This window comes from Schistocerca serialis, chromosome 1 (genome assembly GCF_023864345.2).
Source record: "Schistocerca serialis cubense isolate TAMUIC-IGC-003099 chromosome 1, iqSchSeri2.2, whole genome shotgun sequence".
In the NCBI taxonomy this organism is placed as follows: Eukaryota; Metazoa; Arthropoda; class Insecta; order Orthoptera; family Acrididae; genus Schistocerca; species Schistocerca serialis.
Window position 1 is genome coordinate 543198671 of NC_064638.1, and position 18082 is coordinate 543216752.

Genomic DNA, 18082 nt, shown 5'->3' on the forward strand with positions numbered 1-18082 from the left:
TCGCGGCATGCTACCAGTGTTAAAGACTGCGATGGAGCTCCGTATGCCACGGCAAACTGGCTGACACTGACGGCGGCGGTGCACAAATGCTGCGCATTCGACGGCCAACACCGCGGTTCCTGGTGTGTCCGCTGTGCCGTGCGTGTGATCATTGCTTGTACAGCCCTCTCGCAGTGTCCGGAGCAAGTATGGTGGGTCTGACACACCGGTGTCAATGTGTTCTTTTTTCCATTTCCAGGAGTGTATGTGGTGTGCACTGTCAAGTCACGAACAATCGGTGCGATATTCCTTTATGGCACGGTGACTACCGAACGGCACGTGAAGGTTTAGGAAGATGACTTCATCCCCATTATCCAAGGTAACCCCGATTTCGACAGATGTGGTTCACAAGACGGAGTTCGAAGCAGGAGACAGTTTGATGTCCTGGAGAAGCACTTTGGGTACCGTATTCTAGCTCTGGGATACCCAGAAACCACTGGCATGCTCCTCGATTGGTCGCCATATTCTCCGAATCTGATCACATGCGATTCCTTTCTGTGGGGCTATATCACAGGCAAGGTGTACAGCAATCACCCCAATCCATTGATGAGCTACAAACAGCTATTAAGGAGGCCATCGACATCAACGATGTTCCGTCACCTCAACGGTCATGCAGAATTTCGCTATTCGTCTGCAACACACCATCGTCAATGGTGGCAGGCATATCGAACAAGTCATAACCTAAATACGGATATCTATAGTGACGTTTACATGTTGAATAAGTGTGTGCGGGTCGTAGTTTGTAACTAATTTGCTTTTTTTCATATAGTTCAATGACTCTGCATGACTGTTTAAAGTATACAGACAGGATGCTTCATGTTCTTATTACAGGGTTCTAGCGGTTGTAGAGGGAACTAGGTAGATAAATTAATAAGCAACCAATCTCCTGAAATGTACCATCTGGATTTAAAATAAGTTTGCCGGCCGGTGTGGTCGAGCGGTTCTAGGCACTTCACTCTGGAAGCGCGCGACCGCTCCGGTCGCAGGTTCGAATCCTGCCTCGGGCATTGATGTGATGTCCTTAAGTTAGTTAGGTTTAATTAGTTCTTAGTTCTAGGGGACTGATGGCCGCAGATGTTAAGTCCCATAGTGCTCAGAGCCATTTGAACCATTTAAAATAATTTTAAATATCAAACCATTTTATATATGTGGGCTGTAGAGGGGACTTGGTGGATAAAGACTTAATAAGGAACCCATCTCCTGAAATGTACCATCTGAACGTAAAATAAGTTCAAATATAAAGTCATTTTATATATACGTATCCATGGAAGCGAGACAGACAGCCGACAGACAAATTGTTGCAAGGGAAAATTTCGTGGATCATGGCCGCAGCAGATTAGAATAAATACATGAGCCTTCAACGATAATTTTCATCATCTTTATTGGTAGCAGCGGATTATCGTATCTGTTTCTGAGGTGGCCATCTCTATGTAATCTCATAGCTTCGCGAGCTTGATGCAGTACACCACTGAAATTATAGTGTTTGTTCCAGTTACAGTTATTCTTGCGCATTCTGATTTCTACATCCTCTTTCGTGGCAGACCCAACAGGTTGATCAGGTAACGTCTTTGTTTCATCAAACACCACTGGACGTTAATTTATGGGACTGCTTTGGAACGACTGCGACCTTAAGTATTAGAACGAAGCCAGACGGAGTAGATCGCAACTAATTTTTACTTACTTTGCAGAAATTGTTAACAGGTGCATTTTGGTATGTACAACAGCTCTCCGTCACCATGGAGTTAGTGGTCGTGCGAAACTGGCTGGCTCTGAGCACTATGGGACTTAACTACTGAGGTCGTCAGTCCCCTAAAACTTAGAACTACTTAAACCTAACTAACCTAAGGACATCACACACATCCTTGCCCGAGGCAGGATTCGAACCTGCGGCCGTAGCGGTCGCGCGGTTCCAGATTGTACCGCCTAGAACCGCTCGGCCACCCCAGCCGGCGTGTGAAACTCACATTGCCAATTTCCCACATGATATACTCCGAAATGGATGAAGACCAGTAGGCAGAGTACATATTTATAGATTTCTGGAAAACATTTGACATGGTGGACCATAGCAGGTTGTTAACGAAGGTGCTAGCATATGGAATAAGTTCATAGTATGTGAATGGCTCGAAGACTTCTTAAGTAATAGAAACTAGTACGTTCTCCTAGACAGGGAATATTCAGGAGTGCCCCAGGGAAGTGTAATAGGGCTGCTGTTGTTCCCTATATTCGTAAATGATTGGGCAGACAGGATGGCAGCAATCTGCAGTTGTTTTATGATGGTGCTGTAGTGTACGGTTAGGTGTCGAAGTTGAGTAACTATAGGAAGATACAAAATGACCTAGACAAAATTTCTTGTTGCTTTAACGAATGGCAGCTACCTTTAAATGTGGAAGTTAATACGAATGAGTAGGAAGAAAAAATCTGTAATGTTTGGGTACAGTATTACCAGTGTCCTGCTTGACACAGTCAAGTCGTTTAAATATCTGGGCGTAACGCTGCAAAGCGATATGAGGTGGAACGAGCATGTGAGAACTGTGCTAGGGAAGGAGAATAGTCGACCTCTGTTTATTGGGAGAATTTTAGGAAAGAGTGGTTCACCTGTAAAGGGGCCCGCATATAGGTCGCTAGTGTGACCTATTGCTGAGTACTGCTCGAGTGTTTGGGATCTGTACCAGGTCGGATTGAAGGAAGACATCGAAACACATCAGAGCCGGACTGCTAGATTTGTTAATGGCAGGATTGAACAACATTAAGTGTTATGGGGATGCTTTGGGAACTTAAATGGGAATGCCTGGAGGGAAAGCAACGTTCTTTTCGAGAAACACTATTAAGAAAACTTAGAGTACCGGCATTTGAAGCTTACTGCGGAAGATTCTACTGCCGCTAACATAAATTCTACGTAAGGACTACGAAGATAAGATTCGGGGAATTACGGCTCATGCGGAGGCATATAGGCAGTCGTTTTTCCCTCGCTCTATTTGAATTTGAAACAGGAAAGAAGTGACTAATAATGGTACAGGATACCCTCCGCCACGCACCGTACGGTGGCTTTCGGAGTATCTATGTAGACGTAGAATATGGTTATGTTTGACGAAAACCAGTTACCAGAGTAAATAAATATTAGTTGCTATCAAGACTGACTGTTTATTTATATCTAGACTAAAATTGTCCATAACCAGATACAAGGTCACAGACTTGACACGGACACTCAGCTCACGCCATCTGAGATATTATATGAGATACGCAGTGCTTCGTTATCTCCGAATCTCGGGCCTGTTCTGAGTAAGATGATTTTCAGTATGTGGAAATATCTTGCGGTTATTTGCACTGATTCCTCGACTTGCTCTTTCCATCTGCCTTTACTCAGTTACTGATATTTTTCTTAGTTTTGGTCCTATGCTGTTTGGTCTCCAGCAAAAGCAAATACACAATTTTCTTTTTTTGATAGATTTACTCAAAGTATAAGAAACTTGGTTTCAAATAGTTTGCTTCAAGGCTATTTTCTTAATCGAGAACATATAATAATTTGACTCATTTTTATTTTAGTGCAAGAGATTCGAACGTGGTGTCCGTGTCGGTGAACGTGGAGGCTCAGAAGAAGGTGACCTTCAACCTGACGTACGAGGAGCTGCTGCAGAGGGAGCTTGGTTCCTACCACCTGCGCATCAACCTCAATCCCGGACAGGTACGTCTGCTCTGACTAGGTACACACAAACTAAGGACCGAGAATACTCAGCGTTACTATTTAACAGCGGCTGCGAAAAGGAGCATAGAAACTTGAATAATGAGTATTGATTGTTGCTCTTCTCCTTTCCTAGTTGTAGTTCTGATATTGTACTAGGTGCTCTTCTCCAGTCATTAGTTCAGTCTAGTGTCTGAGAACGCTTTCCTTTATTGTGGTAACTTAAAGATACTTAAAGTCAATAAAACAGTTGTTGTTCTGTGAAGAGAAAGAAATCTACAAGGAGACCTAAAAAAAGAAAAGGAAACAAATGAAATTATATAAAGGGAGGAGGTGGATACCTCCATCACATAGTGGTGTGAGGCAGAGGTTCATTCCACTACAATTTCTGCTTAACTTATACAGTCCGATGGTGCAACAAGAGCAAACGCTATTAGGATATTCCCTAACGAGTATTTTCCCTGAAGGACTTACCTTTCTGTATGAAACTAAAGACGACTCAGGAAACAGTGAACAGATAGACTACAGAAAGGAGAGTAAGGTTGTTTGTAGGATAATTTAACTAGCAAGTCTGTTAGATTAGTATGACGTGACTAAACTTGTACAGGGACTATCAACTTGGCAACTGAGACAGGATCTGCAATATTTACAGGAGAGAGACAGAATAATGAGACCATCGCCTACAGAATAAAGAGACCATTGGTTATAATAGTTATGAAGAGATGAAGAATGACATATAAAATAAAATGAAGGCTGTGTCAAGCTAGTAGATAGTTGAAGAATATAAAAACGCCTTGAACTCCAACACTCCAAAGTTGTTAAGAAGATTATACCTTTAGCACTGCTGTTGTAGTCTTCGGTCCTAAGACTGGTTTGATGCAGCTCTCCACCTAGTCTGTCCTGTGCAGATATCATCATCTCTGCACAACTATTATACCTACATCGATGTGAACCTGCATATTTTCGCCTAGCCAGTGTGGTCGCTCCACACTACCTTCAGTTACCCAACTGAATGTTTCTTGGAGTCTCAGGATCTTTCTTATCACCAAATGCATTCTTAATGAAACAGTGTCATAACTTTCTTATTTCCCCAATCCGATTCAGTAACTGCTCAGTACTATCCAAATTAACCATCCAACCTTCAGTATTCTCATTTAATGCCACATTTCGAAAACATCTGTTCTATTCTTGTCGGAACTGTTTATCGTCCACACTTCACTTCAGTGCAAGACTACACTCACAATTCTTTCAGCGAAGACTTCGTAGTATTTAAATTTATATTCAATGTTAACAAATCTATCTTTTTCTGAAAGTCTTTTTTGCTATTGCGAGTCAGCAACTTTTGTAACCTCACTGAGTATGCTGTCCAATAACAAATCTCATCTACTGCTTATAACGTCTGATTTCCTCGTGTAATTCACTCAACATTCCATTACCCTTGTTTCGTTTCTGTTGACACTCATCTTACAACGTTCCGACGTCTTTCTTACTAATCATCTTCTTCTCTTCACCTGTAAATAACGAGTGGTAAACTGTGGAAATGTTGCCATAGCACGACACGACTCATATGACACACCGAGATCCTTTCATCAATGAAATTAGTGGAGAAAGTATTCCTATACTTATATTATAAGCTTCCATTAAGGACCTATCCATTCGGTTCTAATGGCCTTACCTCCTGTGTCTTTCTGAGAAAATTATAAAGCTGTCGGCAAACCTGATAGTTATTGGTTGTTCTCCCTAAACTTTAAAGCCTTCTCCTTTACTCATTTCTCGTTGTGCTGACTGATGAACATCAAGGACAGGTAACAACACTGTTACCTCCCTTATCAGCTTTTGCCACCCTTTTACGCCCTTCGACTCTGGTATTTGTACAAGTTGTAGACTAACTTTCCTTCCTTGAATTTTATTCCCGCTACATATAGACTTTCCTAGAGTGTTTTCCAGTAAAGGCTGTGAAAAGGTACCTGTAAACATACAAATGCTGTAAACGTAAGTTTGCCTTTATTCAGTTTCTCTCATAATTTTCTTTCTGCACCATAGATCGTGAACGATTTATCGGTGGAGGTGCACATCAACGAGACGAGTGACATCACCCTCCTTGAAGTCCCCAGTCTGCAGCAGAGCAACGACGTCTCAGACGAAGAGAACTCTAGTGAGTACACCGCCGGTCTCGGGTTCAACACACCATTGACGTACTTAGCACAATTATGGATGTTTTATCCATAAATACAGGACCTGCCCATTCTTTATCTCACGTTGTAGAGAATTCCATCATCTTACTGTATGACGTAGTATTTCAGAAGTATCATCATTTACAAAACAAAGACTGATCAATTCCTTCGATAGATACTGAACAGCGTTATGAATAATGACTCTTGAAATTTTGCCAGCGTAATGAGTATTTCGTGAGGTTTCGGAATTACAGCTGGATGAGTCGACATCTCGCCACGAAATTTCGGCTGACAACGAGGCAGCCATCCATGTTCAGGTGAGTTTTACATTGGTAAACTCACCTGAAGATGGCTGCATGTTTGGCAGCCGAAACATTGTGGTCAGATGTTAACGATTTCCGGATGAAATTCCGAAATCTCATGAAGAATCCGGGAATATTAAACATTTGTACTGGAAAAAACTAAATTCTTAATCCTATTGAGATACCGGCACACTTGTGAATCACTAAAAATAGTAATGCCTACACGCAGCTAACCCTTTGGCGCACATGGAGAGGCCTTCGCCCACGACAGCCGTGGTGCGGTGGTCTCCCAGCAGGGAGGAGCAGGCGGCGCTGAGGGCGGAGGGCGTGCAGGGACAGCTGCTGGTGCGCTACGACGTCGACCACGCCGCCAGCCCCAACCAGATACTCGTGAGTCAACCCTCTGCTCACTTCTTCCCTAGATCACGTGTAGTGGCCCAACTAGCTCTAAGTGATCCAGTAGGGTATCAAGTACTTCTATACGGACTAACCTACAAATGAACTCTAAGTGGGGTGGTAACCTGACATTCACATTTTGACAGACTGACGCTTTGTCAGTCTTTTAATAACAATTGCATTCCACATAATAACCAAAACCCGTGATATCTCCATCATTAAATGAAATAATCCCTAATGCTTTAGGAGTTAACAGTGGTTGATAGTCATTCCTTCCTGTAAAAGCTTTGTGCAGACTTCTTTTCCACTTATGTACTATGTTGAACATTTCTTTTCTTTTTATATGTTACCTACGTAGTTGATGTACAATATTCTCCTGAACACATCACTCTTCATATTCTTCGTAATCCTCATGTAAATAAACTGTCTTGTTCATATTTCATTCGTATCGACGAAACTAGTTTTACGGATACATCTAGAAGCTCCAGAATGAGATTTTCACTCTGGAGCGGAGTGTGCGCTGATATGAAACTTCCTGGCAGATTAAAACTGTGTGCCGGACCGAGACTCGAACTCGGGACTTTTGCCTTTCGCGGGAAAGTGCTCTACCAACTGAGCTACCCAATCACGACTCACGCCCTGTCCTCACAGCTTTACTTCTGCCAGTACCTCTTCTCCTACCTTCCAAACTTTACAGAGCTTCTGTAAAGTTGCCGGCACGGTAGCTCAGCGTGTTCGGTCAGAGAGCTAGTTGGCCTCTGTAATAAAAAAACTGAGTGGAAGGATCACCAAAACGAACTTGAACGGATGTCATGTGACGTCCGCAACGACCAAACACAACGATCAATAAAAAGCCGGCACGGTAGCTCAGCGTGTTCGGTCAGAGAGCCGGTTGGCCTCTGTAATAAAAAACTGAGTGGAAGGATCAACCACCGAACTTGAACAGGATGTCTTGCGACGTCCGCAACGACCAAACACAACGAACAATAACGAAAAAAAATTTAAAAAAAGTTGGTAGAGCACTTGCCCGTGAAAGGCAAAGGTCCCGAGTTCGAGTCTCGGTCCGGCACACAGTTTTAATCTGCCAGGAAGCTTCACATCTATAAAATGTTTAATCCCAGTTGAATGTTAGTATCAGCTGGTATCTTCCGTTGAACAAAGTTTTTTGCATTTAATCGTCTTTTGTGTTTCTTAATATCTACCATTTTTTGTTATTTCATGTTGTATTTGCAACTTCTTTTTATTTCAATTCTCTCCTCCAACAGATAATTATTCTGTGTTGACTGCTGGTTCGTGTCTTTGCTTTTTCCCTTTCTTCCGCGTATTTCTTCATGGCAACTGCGTCCGCAAATCGTAGTAGCGAAATGCTTGTACTGATATGATGATTCTACTTCTTTTCCGTTCCCACATGGTTTCTGCAGAATAATGATAGAAGAAGAGCAAAAAATAGGAACCATGTTATTCTCCCCTAAAAGACGGGACCATTGTTGTTGCATCAGCTACATTTTTATTGTTACCACTTTGCTTTCTTCAGGTATCAGAATTTATTTATCTGTACTCTTAGTTCACTCCTGATTTCGTCAGGGTTTCAGTTTTATTAAACCATGTCAGACTGTGAACTCTTTCACAGCTTCTGTTAATGCCATTCACATAATAACGTTTTTACAAAAATGCTTGTTACTAATTATCCCTTTCGTAGTCCTCATTTTTATAAAGCTCTTCCAATGTTTCTATGGCAGCTTTTTCAATTTTTCTCTATTTTCTATTATTTATTTTCTTTTATTTTTAGAGTTTCCATGATTGTTTGCTAGTGCTGGACACGAACAATAGACATAAACTTTTTCTAGAAATATAAATGTAAATCTTCAGTCTCATAGATATCAGACGCTATCCTAAATAATTCGTGAATGCTATGAATTTCTGCTATTATCACATTCGAAAACATCAAATTCTGGGAGAAGACACAGCTTCAGATTTTTCACAAATTATGTGTATTATGCTGGAAAGAAAAATCCAGCATTAAGAAAGATTCGTCACAATAGGCACCAATTTGTGCTACAAATTACATATATCGATACAAATTCTCGGTTATGGTTTGATACAAATGCAACAACATTACTGCTACAAAAGTAGATTTTTAGTAGGCCCTCCCGAATTGAAATACAGTAATCCCTCCATAGAGTGGACAAGTAGCACATATTAGTCCTACAGGTAAGAAAAGGAGGAAATTATACGAACTACGTGTAGCTAAGATCAAAATGTTAACGAGTGCAGTTGTGTTGAAGTGTAAGTGCTGAGCAAAGAACGTGGTATTGTATTTTACAATTTCGCATATGCTGACATTGTTGATGAGCTCACCGGCTGTAAGCGAAATTATCAGTGATATCCGAAACAAGTGAAGCTTGTCTATCGACCTAACTAATGCTGGTCTTTACACCAATGAAAGTACTCACACAGTCTTTGCAACATACCTTGTCAGTGATTGGAATCTCGGGACTGATGATACAGCATGTGCTCTGTAGTGTACTTCTGAAACTGCATTGGATTTCGGAACACCATGAAATTCTGATGATGATGAGAACAACCTAGTGCTGTGTCTAACCATTGTCTCAACACGAAAGTGAAGGCCAACACTGTAGTACTAATGTGACATTCCAACCTAACAACGCTGCAGCACTCAAGGCAAAATATGCATATCTTCACTTCGCCTTCCATTACAATGCCATTTCTTACGTGTTCATGACGGGCCTGTGATTATTCGGTCTCACGCTTCCTCATCACATGTTTCTTTCGCTTCATCTCCAAGCAGTAATACAATACAGTGATTACTGCAAATTATCAAACAGCTACCGCAATCTGCATATTAGGAACTGCATCGTGTCGTCCTTCCCTGATTGCTGAAAAAACTTACGAAGATTGCAGACATGTGCACTGCAAAATCAGCAGGCACTTTACTTTCAAAATACACACAAAAGAAAATGGGGTTAGGTCCCACGAAGACATCTCGTATCGATATGATTGAACAAAGCAACGTTGGTATGTTGGTCGACAAAGGAAACTTGCCTACTACAATAAGTATGTGTACGAAAACTCTGAGAAACTGAGTACTGTAATGTTTGAAAAAAAAAAGTAGTACAGAAAAGGTTATCTCACATGGACAGTATAGATCATCAGTACAACTCATGCACAAGTTCACAAATCACGTAATCACTACGTGATATCCACAATAAAAGGTACAAAATGTTTCCTATGCCTTTTATGTGAGAGGTGGAGATATCGTAAGCCCTTTGTTGTCACAGACTGAAGCGTTATAAATGGATATCGTCAACCATAGATGACCGTGGATTCTAATAGTACATAAAGGAACAGCGAAGTCCCCTAGGAAATTGCCAAGTTATTTTAATGGACATTATTTGAAAATACATTTGAAACAAGAGAACTGTGAATAGATCATGAATGAACTGCATGACTTGAGTTTGCAACAAGCAGCAGTCTTACCTCATTGTCCGCAGCTCGTGGTCGTGCGGTAGCGTTCTCGCTTCCCGCGCCCGGGTTCCCGGGTTCGATTCCCGGAGGGTCAGGGATTTTCTCTGCTTCGTGATGACTGGGTGTTGTGTGATGTCCTTAGGTTAGTTAGGTTTAAGTAGTTCTAAGTTCTAGGGGACTGATGACCATAGATGTTAAGTCCTAAAGTGCTCAGAGCCATTTTTTCTTACCTCATTGTACCAAACGACATATTGAAACACCAAAATACCACCATCTTCCTACAGTACTTGTAAACTAGGCAGAAACAGAACACCAAAGCAGTGCGTAGCTTCCTCTGTCCAGAGCATGTCAGCGCAATTAAATTTTGGCTCGCCCTGGCCGAAATTTCCTAGCTGAACTAGATATGACGCGCGATTCGGAGCAGAAATTTGTTGCCGCTGGCCTACCGACTCACGAGGAATGCGATGCTCGGCCATCAAGTGACTCACACAGTGTGCACTTGAACGTAGCAAGTGAAGTTATGAAACAGATCGGAGTGCACGACGGGGACGTGTTTCAACACAAATTGTAGTGATTTTTTGTGTCTTCCCAGCTGAAGATTCCTTCTTCACGTGGAACACCTCTTGTTTTTGTCCATCGTTGTAACATCGTTGAATGATGCCATGTTAATTAGCTTCAGTTTCCATAATGCCTTCACTAACGGTTTTGAAACATTTCTTGTGGGCAGGTGACTGATGACGGGTACTTCGTGCACTTCTACTCTCCACCAGACCTGCCACCGCTGGAGAAGTACATCGTGTTCGTGCTGGACGTGAGCGGCTCCATGAGCGGTCACAAGATAGAGCAGCTGAGGCAGGCCATGGTCTCCATCCTTGATGAGCTGAGTCCACGTGACAACTTCACGCTCATCACATTCTCCTCTGGATCACGGGTAAGGAGCAGGTGCTCTCATTTGTTTACATCATGATAGTATGCACCATTTCGCTTAACAGACACAGGCAACTAAAGAATGGGAAATAGATAAAAGTTTTGCTCATGTAGAAAGAGAAGAGGTGGCACATAGGATGAGAAATGGGATCTCAGTCAGGTAGAGTTTGATTCAAAATCCGTCTATAGTCCCTTGTAGACACACTCACTAAACTCGTAACCTAAGTAGCATTTGTTCAGTTTAAGTCCACTGTGAACAGGAGAGCTGCAGTCATTGCCACTGAGTCCATAGAAAATTGGTAGTGGATTGCAACCCAAGCAAATTGACAAATAAACAATGACATAAAATCAGTAAATAACGTTATCAAAGTGAGAAGAAAACCATTGAGGGTTACTATATACGCATTACAAATTATGGGAATATTATGACAGAAACAATACACACACTCCTAGAAATGGAAAAAAGAACACATTGACACCGGTGTGTCAGACCCACCATACTTGTTCCGGACACTGCGAGAGGGCTGTACAAGCAATGATCACACGCACGGCACAGCGGACACACCAGGAACCGCGGTGTTGGCCGTCGAATGGCGCTAGCTGCGCAGCATTTGTGCACCGCCGCCGTCAGTGTCAGCCAGTTTGCCGTGGCATACGGAGCTCCATCGCAGTCTTTAACACTGGTAGCATGCCGCGACAGCGTGGACGTGAACCGTATGTGCAGTTGACGGACTTTGAGCGAGGGCGTATAGTGGGCATGCGGGAGGCCGGGTGGACGTACCGCCGAATTGCTCAACACGTGGGGCGTGAGGTCTCCACAGTACATCGATGTTGTCGCCAGTGGTCGGCGGAAGGTGCACGTGCCCGTCGACCTGGGACCGGACCGCAGCGACGCACGGATGCACGCCAAGACCGTAGGATCCTACGCAGTGCCGTAGGGGACCGCACCGCCACTTCCCAGCAAATTAGGGACACTGTTGCTCCTGGGGTATCGGCGAGGACCATTCGCAACCGTCTCCATGAAGCTGGGCTACGGTCCCGCACACCGTTAGGCCGTCTTCCGCTCACGCCCCAACATCGTGCAGCCCGCCTCCAGTGGTGTCGCGACAGGCTTGAATGGAGGGACGAATGGAGACGTGTCGTCTTCAGCGATGAGAGTCGCTTCTGCCTTGGTGCCAGTGATGGTCGTATGCGTGTTTGGCGCCGTGCAGGTGAGCGCCACAATCAGGACTGCATACGACCGAGGCACACAGGGCCAACACCCGGCATCATGGTGTGGGGAGCGATCTCCTACACTGGCCGTACACCACTGGTGATCGTCGAGGGGACACTGAATAGTGCACGGTACATCCAAACCGTCATCGAACCCATCGTTCTACCATTCCTAGACCGGCAAGGGAACTTGCTGTTCCAACAGGACAATGCACGTCCGCATGTATCCCGTGCCACCCAACGTGCTCTAGAAGGTGTAAGTCAACTACCCTGGCCAGCAAGATCTCCGGATCTGTCCCCCATTGAGCATGTTTGGGACTGGATGAAGCGTCGTCTCACGCGGTCTGCACGTCCAGCACGAACGCTGGTCCAACTGAGGCGCCAGGTGGAAATGGCGTGGCAAGCCGTTCCACAGGACTACATCCAGCATCTCTACGATCGTCTCCATGGGAGAATAGCAGCCTGCATTGCTGCGAAAGGTGGATATACACTGTACTAGTGCCGACATTGTGCATGCTCTGTTGCCTGTGTCTATGTGCCTGTGGTTCTGTCAGTGTGATCATGTGATGTATCTGACCCCAGGAATGCGTCAATAAAGTTTCCCCTTCCTGGGACAATGAATTCACGGTGTTCTTATTTCAATTTCCAGAAGTGTATTTTTATTTATTACTACCTATTACCTGATATTTAAAATTACTTATTATATAGGAGGTTCGGCAATTTACATTACAAATTTCAAGGACTTGTAGAGGGGAGTGAGAATATTTTGAACAGGAGTTCATGTCAAGAAACGGCATCCAACAATACTACAAAGAGTTAAAGTTAGAGGCATTGGCGCCAGTAAATCTATGTATACACAGGGCGATTTTGTGATGATATTACAAACTCTCAAGGACGATGGAGACGTATATGTATCAGTTTGATTGAAACGTTCCTGCCTTGGAAACGAACGACTCGAAAGTTACAAGCGAAAATCATTCTGATACCTCTGACAGTGAGACAAGTGTACAGGTACTGTTGCTGCTAAGAAAATAGGATATATAACTTTCAGGGTTTGGTAGTAAAAATCAAAACAAGATAAAGTGTCTATAGGGGCCGCCACGAAAATAGGACTTCAACGTCATCTCGCCGTCTAACAGCATTGCCAGTTTTTTTATAGCGATAATTTCAAATGTTCGTAAAAATTTTTAAAAAAATGCTGGGCAACTCTATTTTTCGTGTAGTATACGATGGAGTATTTACTAAAAGAAAATTCTCACTAGCTGCTAGGAACAAAATGAAAACTAACGTTACAAGAAATTTTGGAGGAAACTAATTTTTTACTTCAACCTGTGGTAGTAACAGAATCACTAATGTAAATGGACTGAAAAGAAATTTGAACATCCTCAAAGTTTACAGAAGTACATTCTGCGTCTTTTATTTCAGAAACATAAAAGTATTCTCAGATAAAAAATAAAATGTTATAAGAGGTGTGAAACTGTGCCGACTGCGCAGCGAAAAATGTAGTCGCTGATGAATTTTCGTTCTGTAGGACTGCGAAGAAACTTCCCGCGAGAAAGTTGTTAAGAAAACTACAAAATTATTTTTGGTAACATTTCAGACATCATTATTGTATCGTATCACTTACAGAAGAAAATTTCTTCCGCGATATTCCGTGCGCAGCAGCACGCGAGTCGTAAGCTTTCACCAAGAGCTTTGTTCGAAAGGTGAGAATATTCCCTACTTCCAGAAAATATTTTACTGCTTGCTAATACATATCATTCGTTATTGCACCCATCACTCAAAACGCCAAGATATGCTACGCAAAAGTAATTGTAGTTATTTTGAAGCCAATATTTTCACTGAAGTCGAGCAAAACATTTGTTCGAAAGGTTTTGTGAAATCAAAGTTTTACCTAAATTTGCTGAAAGCCTATTATTCCCAACACGCAATATGTGCTTGTTACACAAAAAAACCTCGTTCTTACTACTGCAATGTCCCTGTCTTGTGTTACAAATTTCGTCCATCATTACAGTTTCTGAATTAATAACCAAGTGGGCGGAGAAGACAGTACATTTAAGTGATTGGCCAGAATAATAAATTTTATCACAGACATTACACTGTATTTCTGCAGCCATCGGATACTGTCCTCTGTCATACTAAAGTAATAAAATTCTACGTTCTAGCTTTTTGTAAAAGTCGTCAAATATCATAGATTTCTATGCTCTTCTCGGAGAATTAGAATAGGTGCTGCGACTGTTCTGATGTTACTGCACTGTTTATATACAGGGTGGTCTATTGATAGTGACCGGGCCAAATATCTCACGAAATAAGCATCAAACGAAAAAACAACCAAGAACGAAACTCATCTAGCTTGAATGGGGAAAGCCGGCCGAAGTGGCCGTGCGGTTAAAGGCGCTGCAGTCTGGAACCGCAAGACCACTACGGTCGCAGGTTCGAATCCTGCCTCGGGCATGGATGTTTGTGATGTCCTTAGGTTAGTTAGGTTTAACTAGTTCTAAGTTCTAGGGGACTAATGACCTCAGCAGTTGAGTCTCATAGTGCTCAGAGCCATTTGATCCATTTTGAATGGGGAAACCAGATGGCGCTATGGTTGGCCCGCTAGATGGCGTTGCCATAGGTCAAACGGATATCAACTGCGTTTTATAAATAGGAACCGCCATTTTTATTACATATTCGTGTAGTACGTAAAGAAATAGGAATGTTTTAGTTGGACCACTTTTTTCGCTTTGTGATAGATGGCGCTGTAATAGTCACAAACGTATAAGTACGTGGTATCATGTAACATTCCGCCAATGCGGACGGTATTTACTTCGTGATACATTACCCGTGTTAAAATGGATCGTTTACCAATTGCGGAAAAGGTCGATATCGTGTTGATGTATGGCTATTGTGATCAAAATGCCCAAAGAGCGTGTGCTATGTACGCTGTTCGGTATCCTTGACGACTTAATCCAAGTGTCCGGACCGTTCGCCGGATGGTTACGTTATTTAAGGAAACGAGAAGTGTTCAGCCACATGTGAAACGTCAGCCACGACCTGCAACAAATGATGATGCCCCAGTAGGTGTTTTAGCTGCTGTCGCGGCTAATCCGCACATCAGTAGTAGACAAATTGCGCGAGAATCGGGAATCTCAAAAACGTTGGTGCTGAGAATGCTACATCAACATCGATTGCACCCGTACTATATTTGTATGCGCCAGGAATTGCATGGCGACGACTCTGAACGTCGTGTACAATTCTGCCACTGGGCACAAGAGAAATTACGGGACGATGACAGATGTTTTACGCGCGTTCTATTTAGCGACGAAGCGTCATTCACCAACAGCGGTAACGTAAATCGGCATAATATGCACTATTGGGCAACGGAAAATCCACGATGGCTGCGACAAGTGAAACATCAGCGATTTGGCAGGTTAATGTAGGGTGCGGCATTATGGGAGGAAGGATAATTGGCCCCCATTTCGTCGATGGCAATCTAAATGGTGCAATGTCTGCTGATTTCCTACGTAATGTTCTACCGATGTTACTACAAGATGTTTCACTGCATGAGAGAATGGCGATGTACTTCCAACATGATGGATGTCCGGCACATAGCTCGCGTGCGGTTGAAGCGGTATTGAATAGCATGTTTCGTGACAGGTGGATTGGTCGTCGAAGCACCATACCATGGCCCGCACGTTCACCGGATCTGACGTCCCCGGATTTCTTTCTATGGGGAAAATTGAAGGATATTTGCTATCGTGATCCACCGACGACGCCTGGCAACATTCGTCAGCGCATTGTCAACGCATGTGCGAACATTACGGAAAGCGAACTACTCGCTGTTGAGAGGAATGTCGTTACGCGTATTGCCAAATGCATTGTGGTTGACGGACATCATTTTGATCATGCATTGCATTAATGTGCTATTTACAGGTAATCACGCTGTAACAGCATGTGTTCTCAGAAATGATAAGTTCACAAAGGTACATGTATTACATTGGAACAACCGATATAAAAAGTTCAAACATACCTACGTTCTGTATTTTAATTTAAAAAACCTACCTGTTCCAACTGTTCGTCTAAAATTGCGAACCATATGTTTGTGACAGCGCCATCTATCACAAAGCGAAAAAAGTGGTCCAACTAAAACATTTATATTTCTTTACGTACTACACGAATATGTAATTAAGAAAGGGGGTTTCTATATTTAAAAAAACGCAGTTGATTTCCGTTTGACCTATGGCAGTGCCATCTAGCGGGCTAACCATAGCGCCATCTGGTTTCCCCCTTCAAGCTAGACAATTTTCGTTCTTTGTTGTTTTTTAGTTTGATGCTTATTTCGTGAGATATTTGGCCTGGTCACGATCAATGGACCACCCTCTATACAGTCGATACAGAAGCACCACAACGTTTTGTCATTTTATGAACCGCATTACACTTACTTTGAAACAGCCAGTTAATCCTTCTAGGAAAAAAAATTAGTTAAATTTCGAATGTACAAGTAAACCGAATGCAGTGAGATTATATCCGAATATAAAGACATTCGATACAGGTTTTTAGGAAAAACTGTTTTTTAATTAATACAGAATTGACAATATTATATTAATTGACAGTTAATATCGAGTAAACTATTTGTGATAAATTTATCAGACGTCTACTGTAAGGGAGAAACATTCGCAGTATGTTCTCTATAACTGAAATGAATAGACAAACATTTAAATCAAGTCAGCTTTTTACAAAGTCGGCACTAAAATAAACTGAAACATCTTCGGGCTCCGTATCTTCAGATTCACTGTCGCTTGTTTAGCCAGGAGTATCATCACAGATTCCACTATGCTGTCTCTTAAACCCGTGTTCAATAAATCAGTTTCTTGCAATGCTTCTGCGTGTTTTACGCACGTCTCCCAGTCCTGCTGAGTAACATCGTCAAGAGCTTCGTGTGTTAGCTTCTCGACGTCAGCAAGTTTGAAAGCAGTATTTCTTTTTACTATTTCTCGCTTTAATTGGGCCCATAGCAATTCAATGGGACTATACTGGCAGTGATATGGTGATAGACATACCGCTTGGTGTCCCATTTCGTTTGCCAGTTGATCTAATTCGTAAGTCTTTTAGGCACCTACGATTTCTTTCTTAGACAGGAGTTCAGTCTTCGCTTCATCGACTGAAAATGAAACATTATTTCTCTTTAACCACTCCTTAATATCTGCCTTGCGCCAATTTGAACGTGGGAGCCTTTTTTATCTCAATGGAATGGTAGCTGGTGTTATCCATCACGATAATTGACCCTACTTCCAGCACAGGCAACAGTCGAATAAACCAGTTCTTAAAAACTTCTGCATTCATTTCTGAATGGTAATCGGATTGGCAAGAACTTTTCCTACCACGAAAAACAAGTTTTGCCACTGTAATGAAGCGTGTGGTTAATAAACCAGCGTGGCCGATGATTAATCGGCCACCTCTACCAGTAGGCACTTTCAAACCGCCGTTTCCTTTGGTGTCGTGCCATATACAGGGTGTTACAAAAAGGTACGGCCAAACTTTCAGGAAACATTCCTCACACACAAATAAAGAAAAGATGTTATGTGGATATGTGTCCGGAAACGCTTAATTTCCATGTTAGAGCTCATTTTAGTTTCGTCAGTATGTACTGTACTTCCTCGATTCACCGCCTTGATTTCATACGGGATAATCTAGTTGTGCTGCTAGAACATGTGCCTTTACAAGTACGACACAAGATGTGGTTCATGCACGATGGAGCTCCTGCACATTTCAGTCGAAGTGTTCGTAAGCTTCTCACCAACAGATTCGGTGACCGATGGATTGGTAGAGGCGGACCAATTCCGTGGCCTCCACGCTCTCCTGACCTCAACCCTCTTGACTCT

At 42.7% G+C, this 18082-nt stretch overlaps 1 protein-coding gene across 6 annotated transcripts in view; it reads left to right on the plus strand.

Moving 5' to 3' along the window:
• LOC126475123 (inter-alpha-trypsin inhibitor heavy chain H4-like) overlaps window positions 1-18082 on the plus strand; it is a 306057-nt gene that overhangs the window by 211878 nt on the left and 76097 nt on the right. For 4 of the 6 annotated variants that reach the window (XM_050102734.1, XM_050102744.1, XM_050102725.1 and 1 more), the window contains exons 4-7: window positions 3583-3721; window positions 5762-5873; window positions 6424-6584; window positions 10804-11007. In XM_050102734.1, the coding sequence (XP_049958691.1) occupies window positions 3583-3721; window positions 5762-5873; window positions 6424-6584; window positions 10804-11007 (616 nt within the window). The remainder of the gene's footprint in view (window positions 1-3582; window positions 3722-5761; window positions 5874-6423; window positions 6585-10803; window positions 11008-18082) is intronic. The other 2 variants (XM_050102761.1, XM_050102753.1) reach the window with 2 other exon arrangements.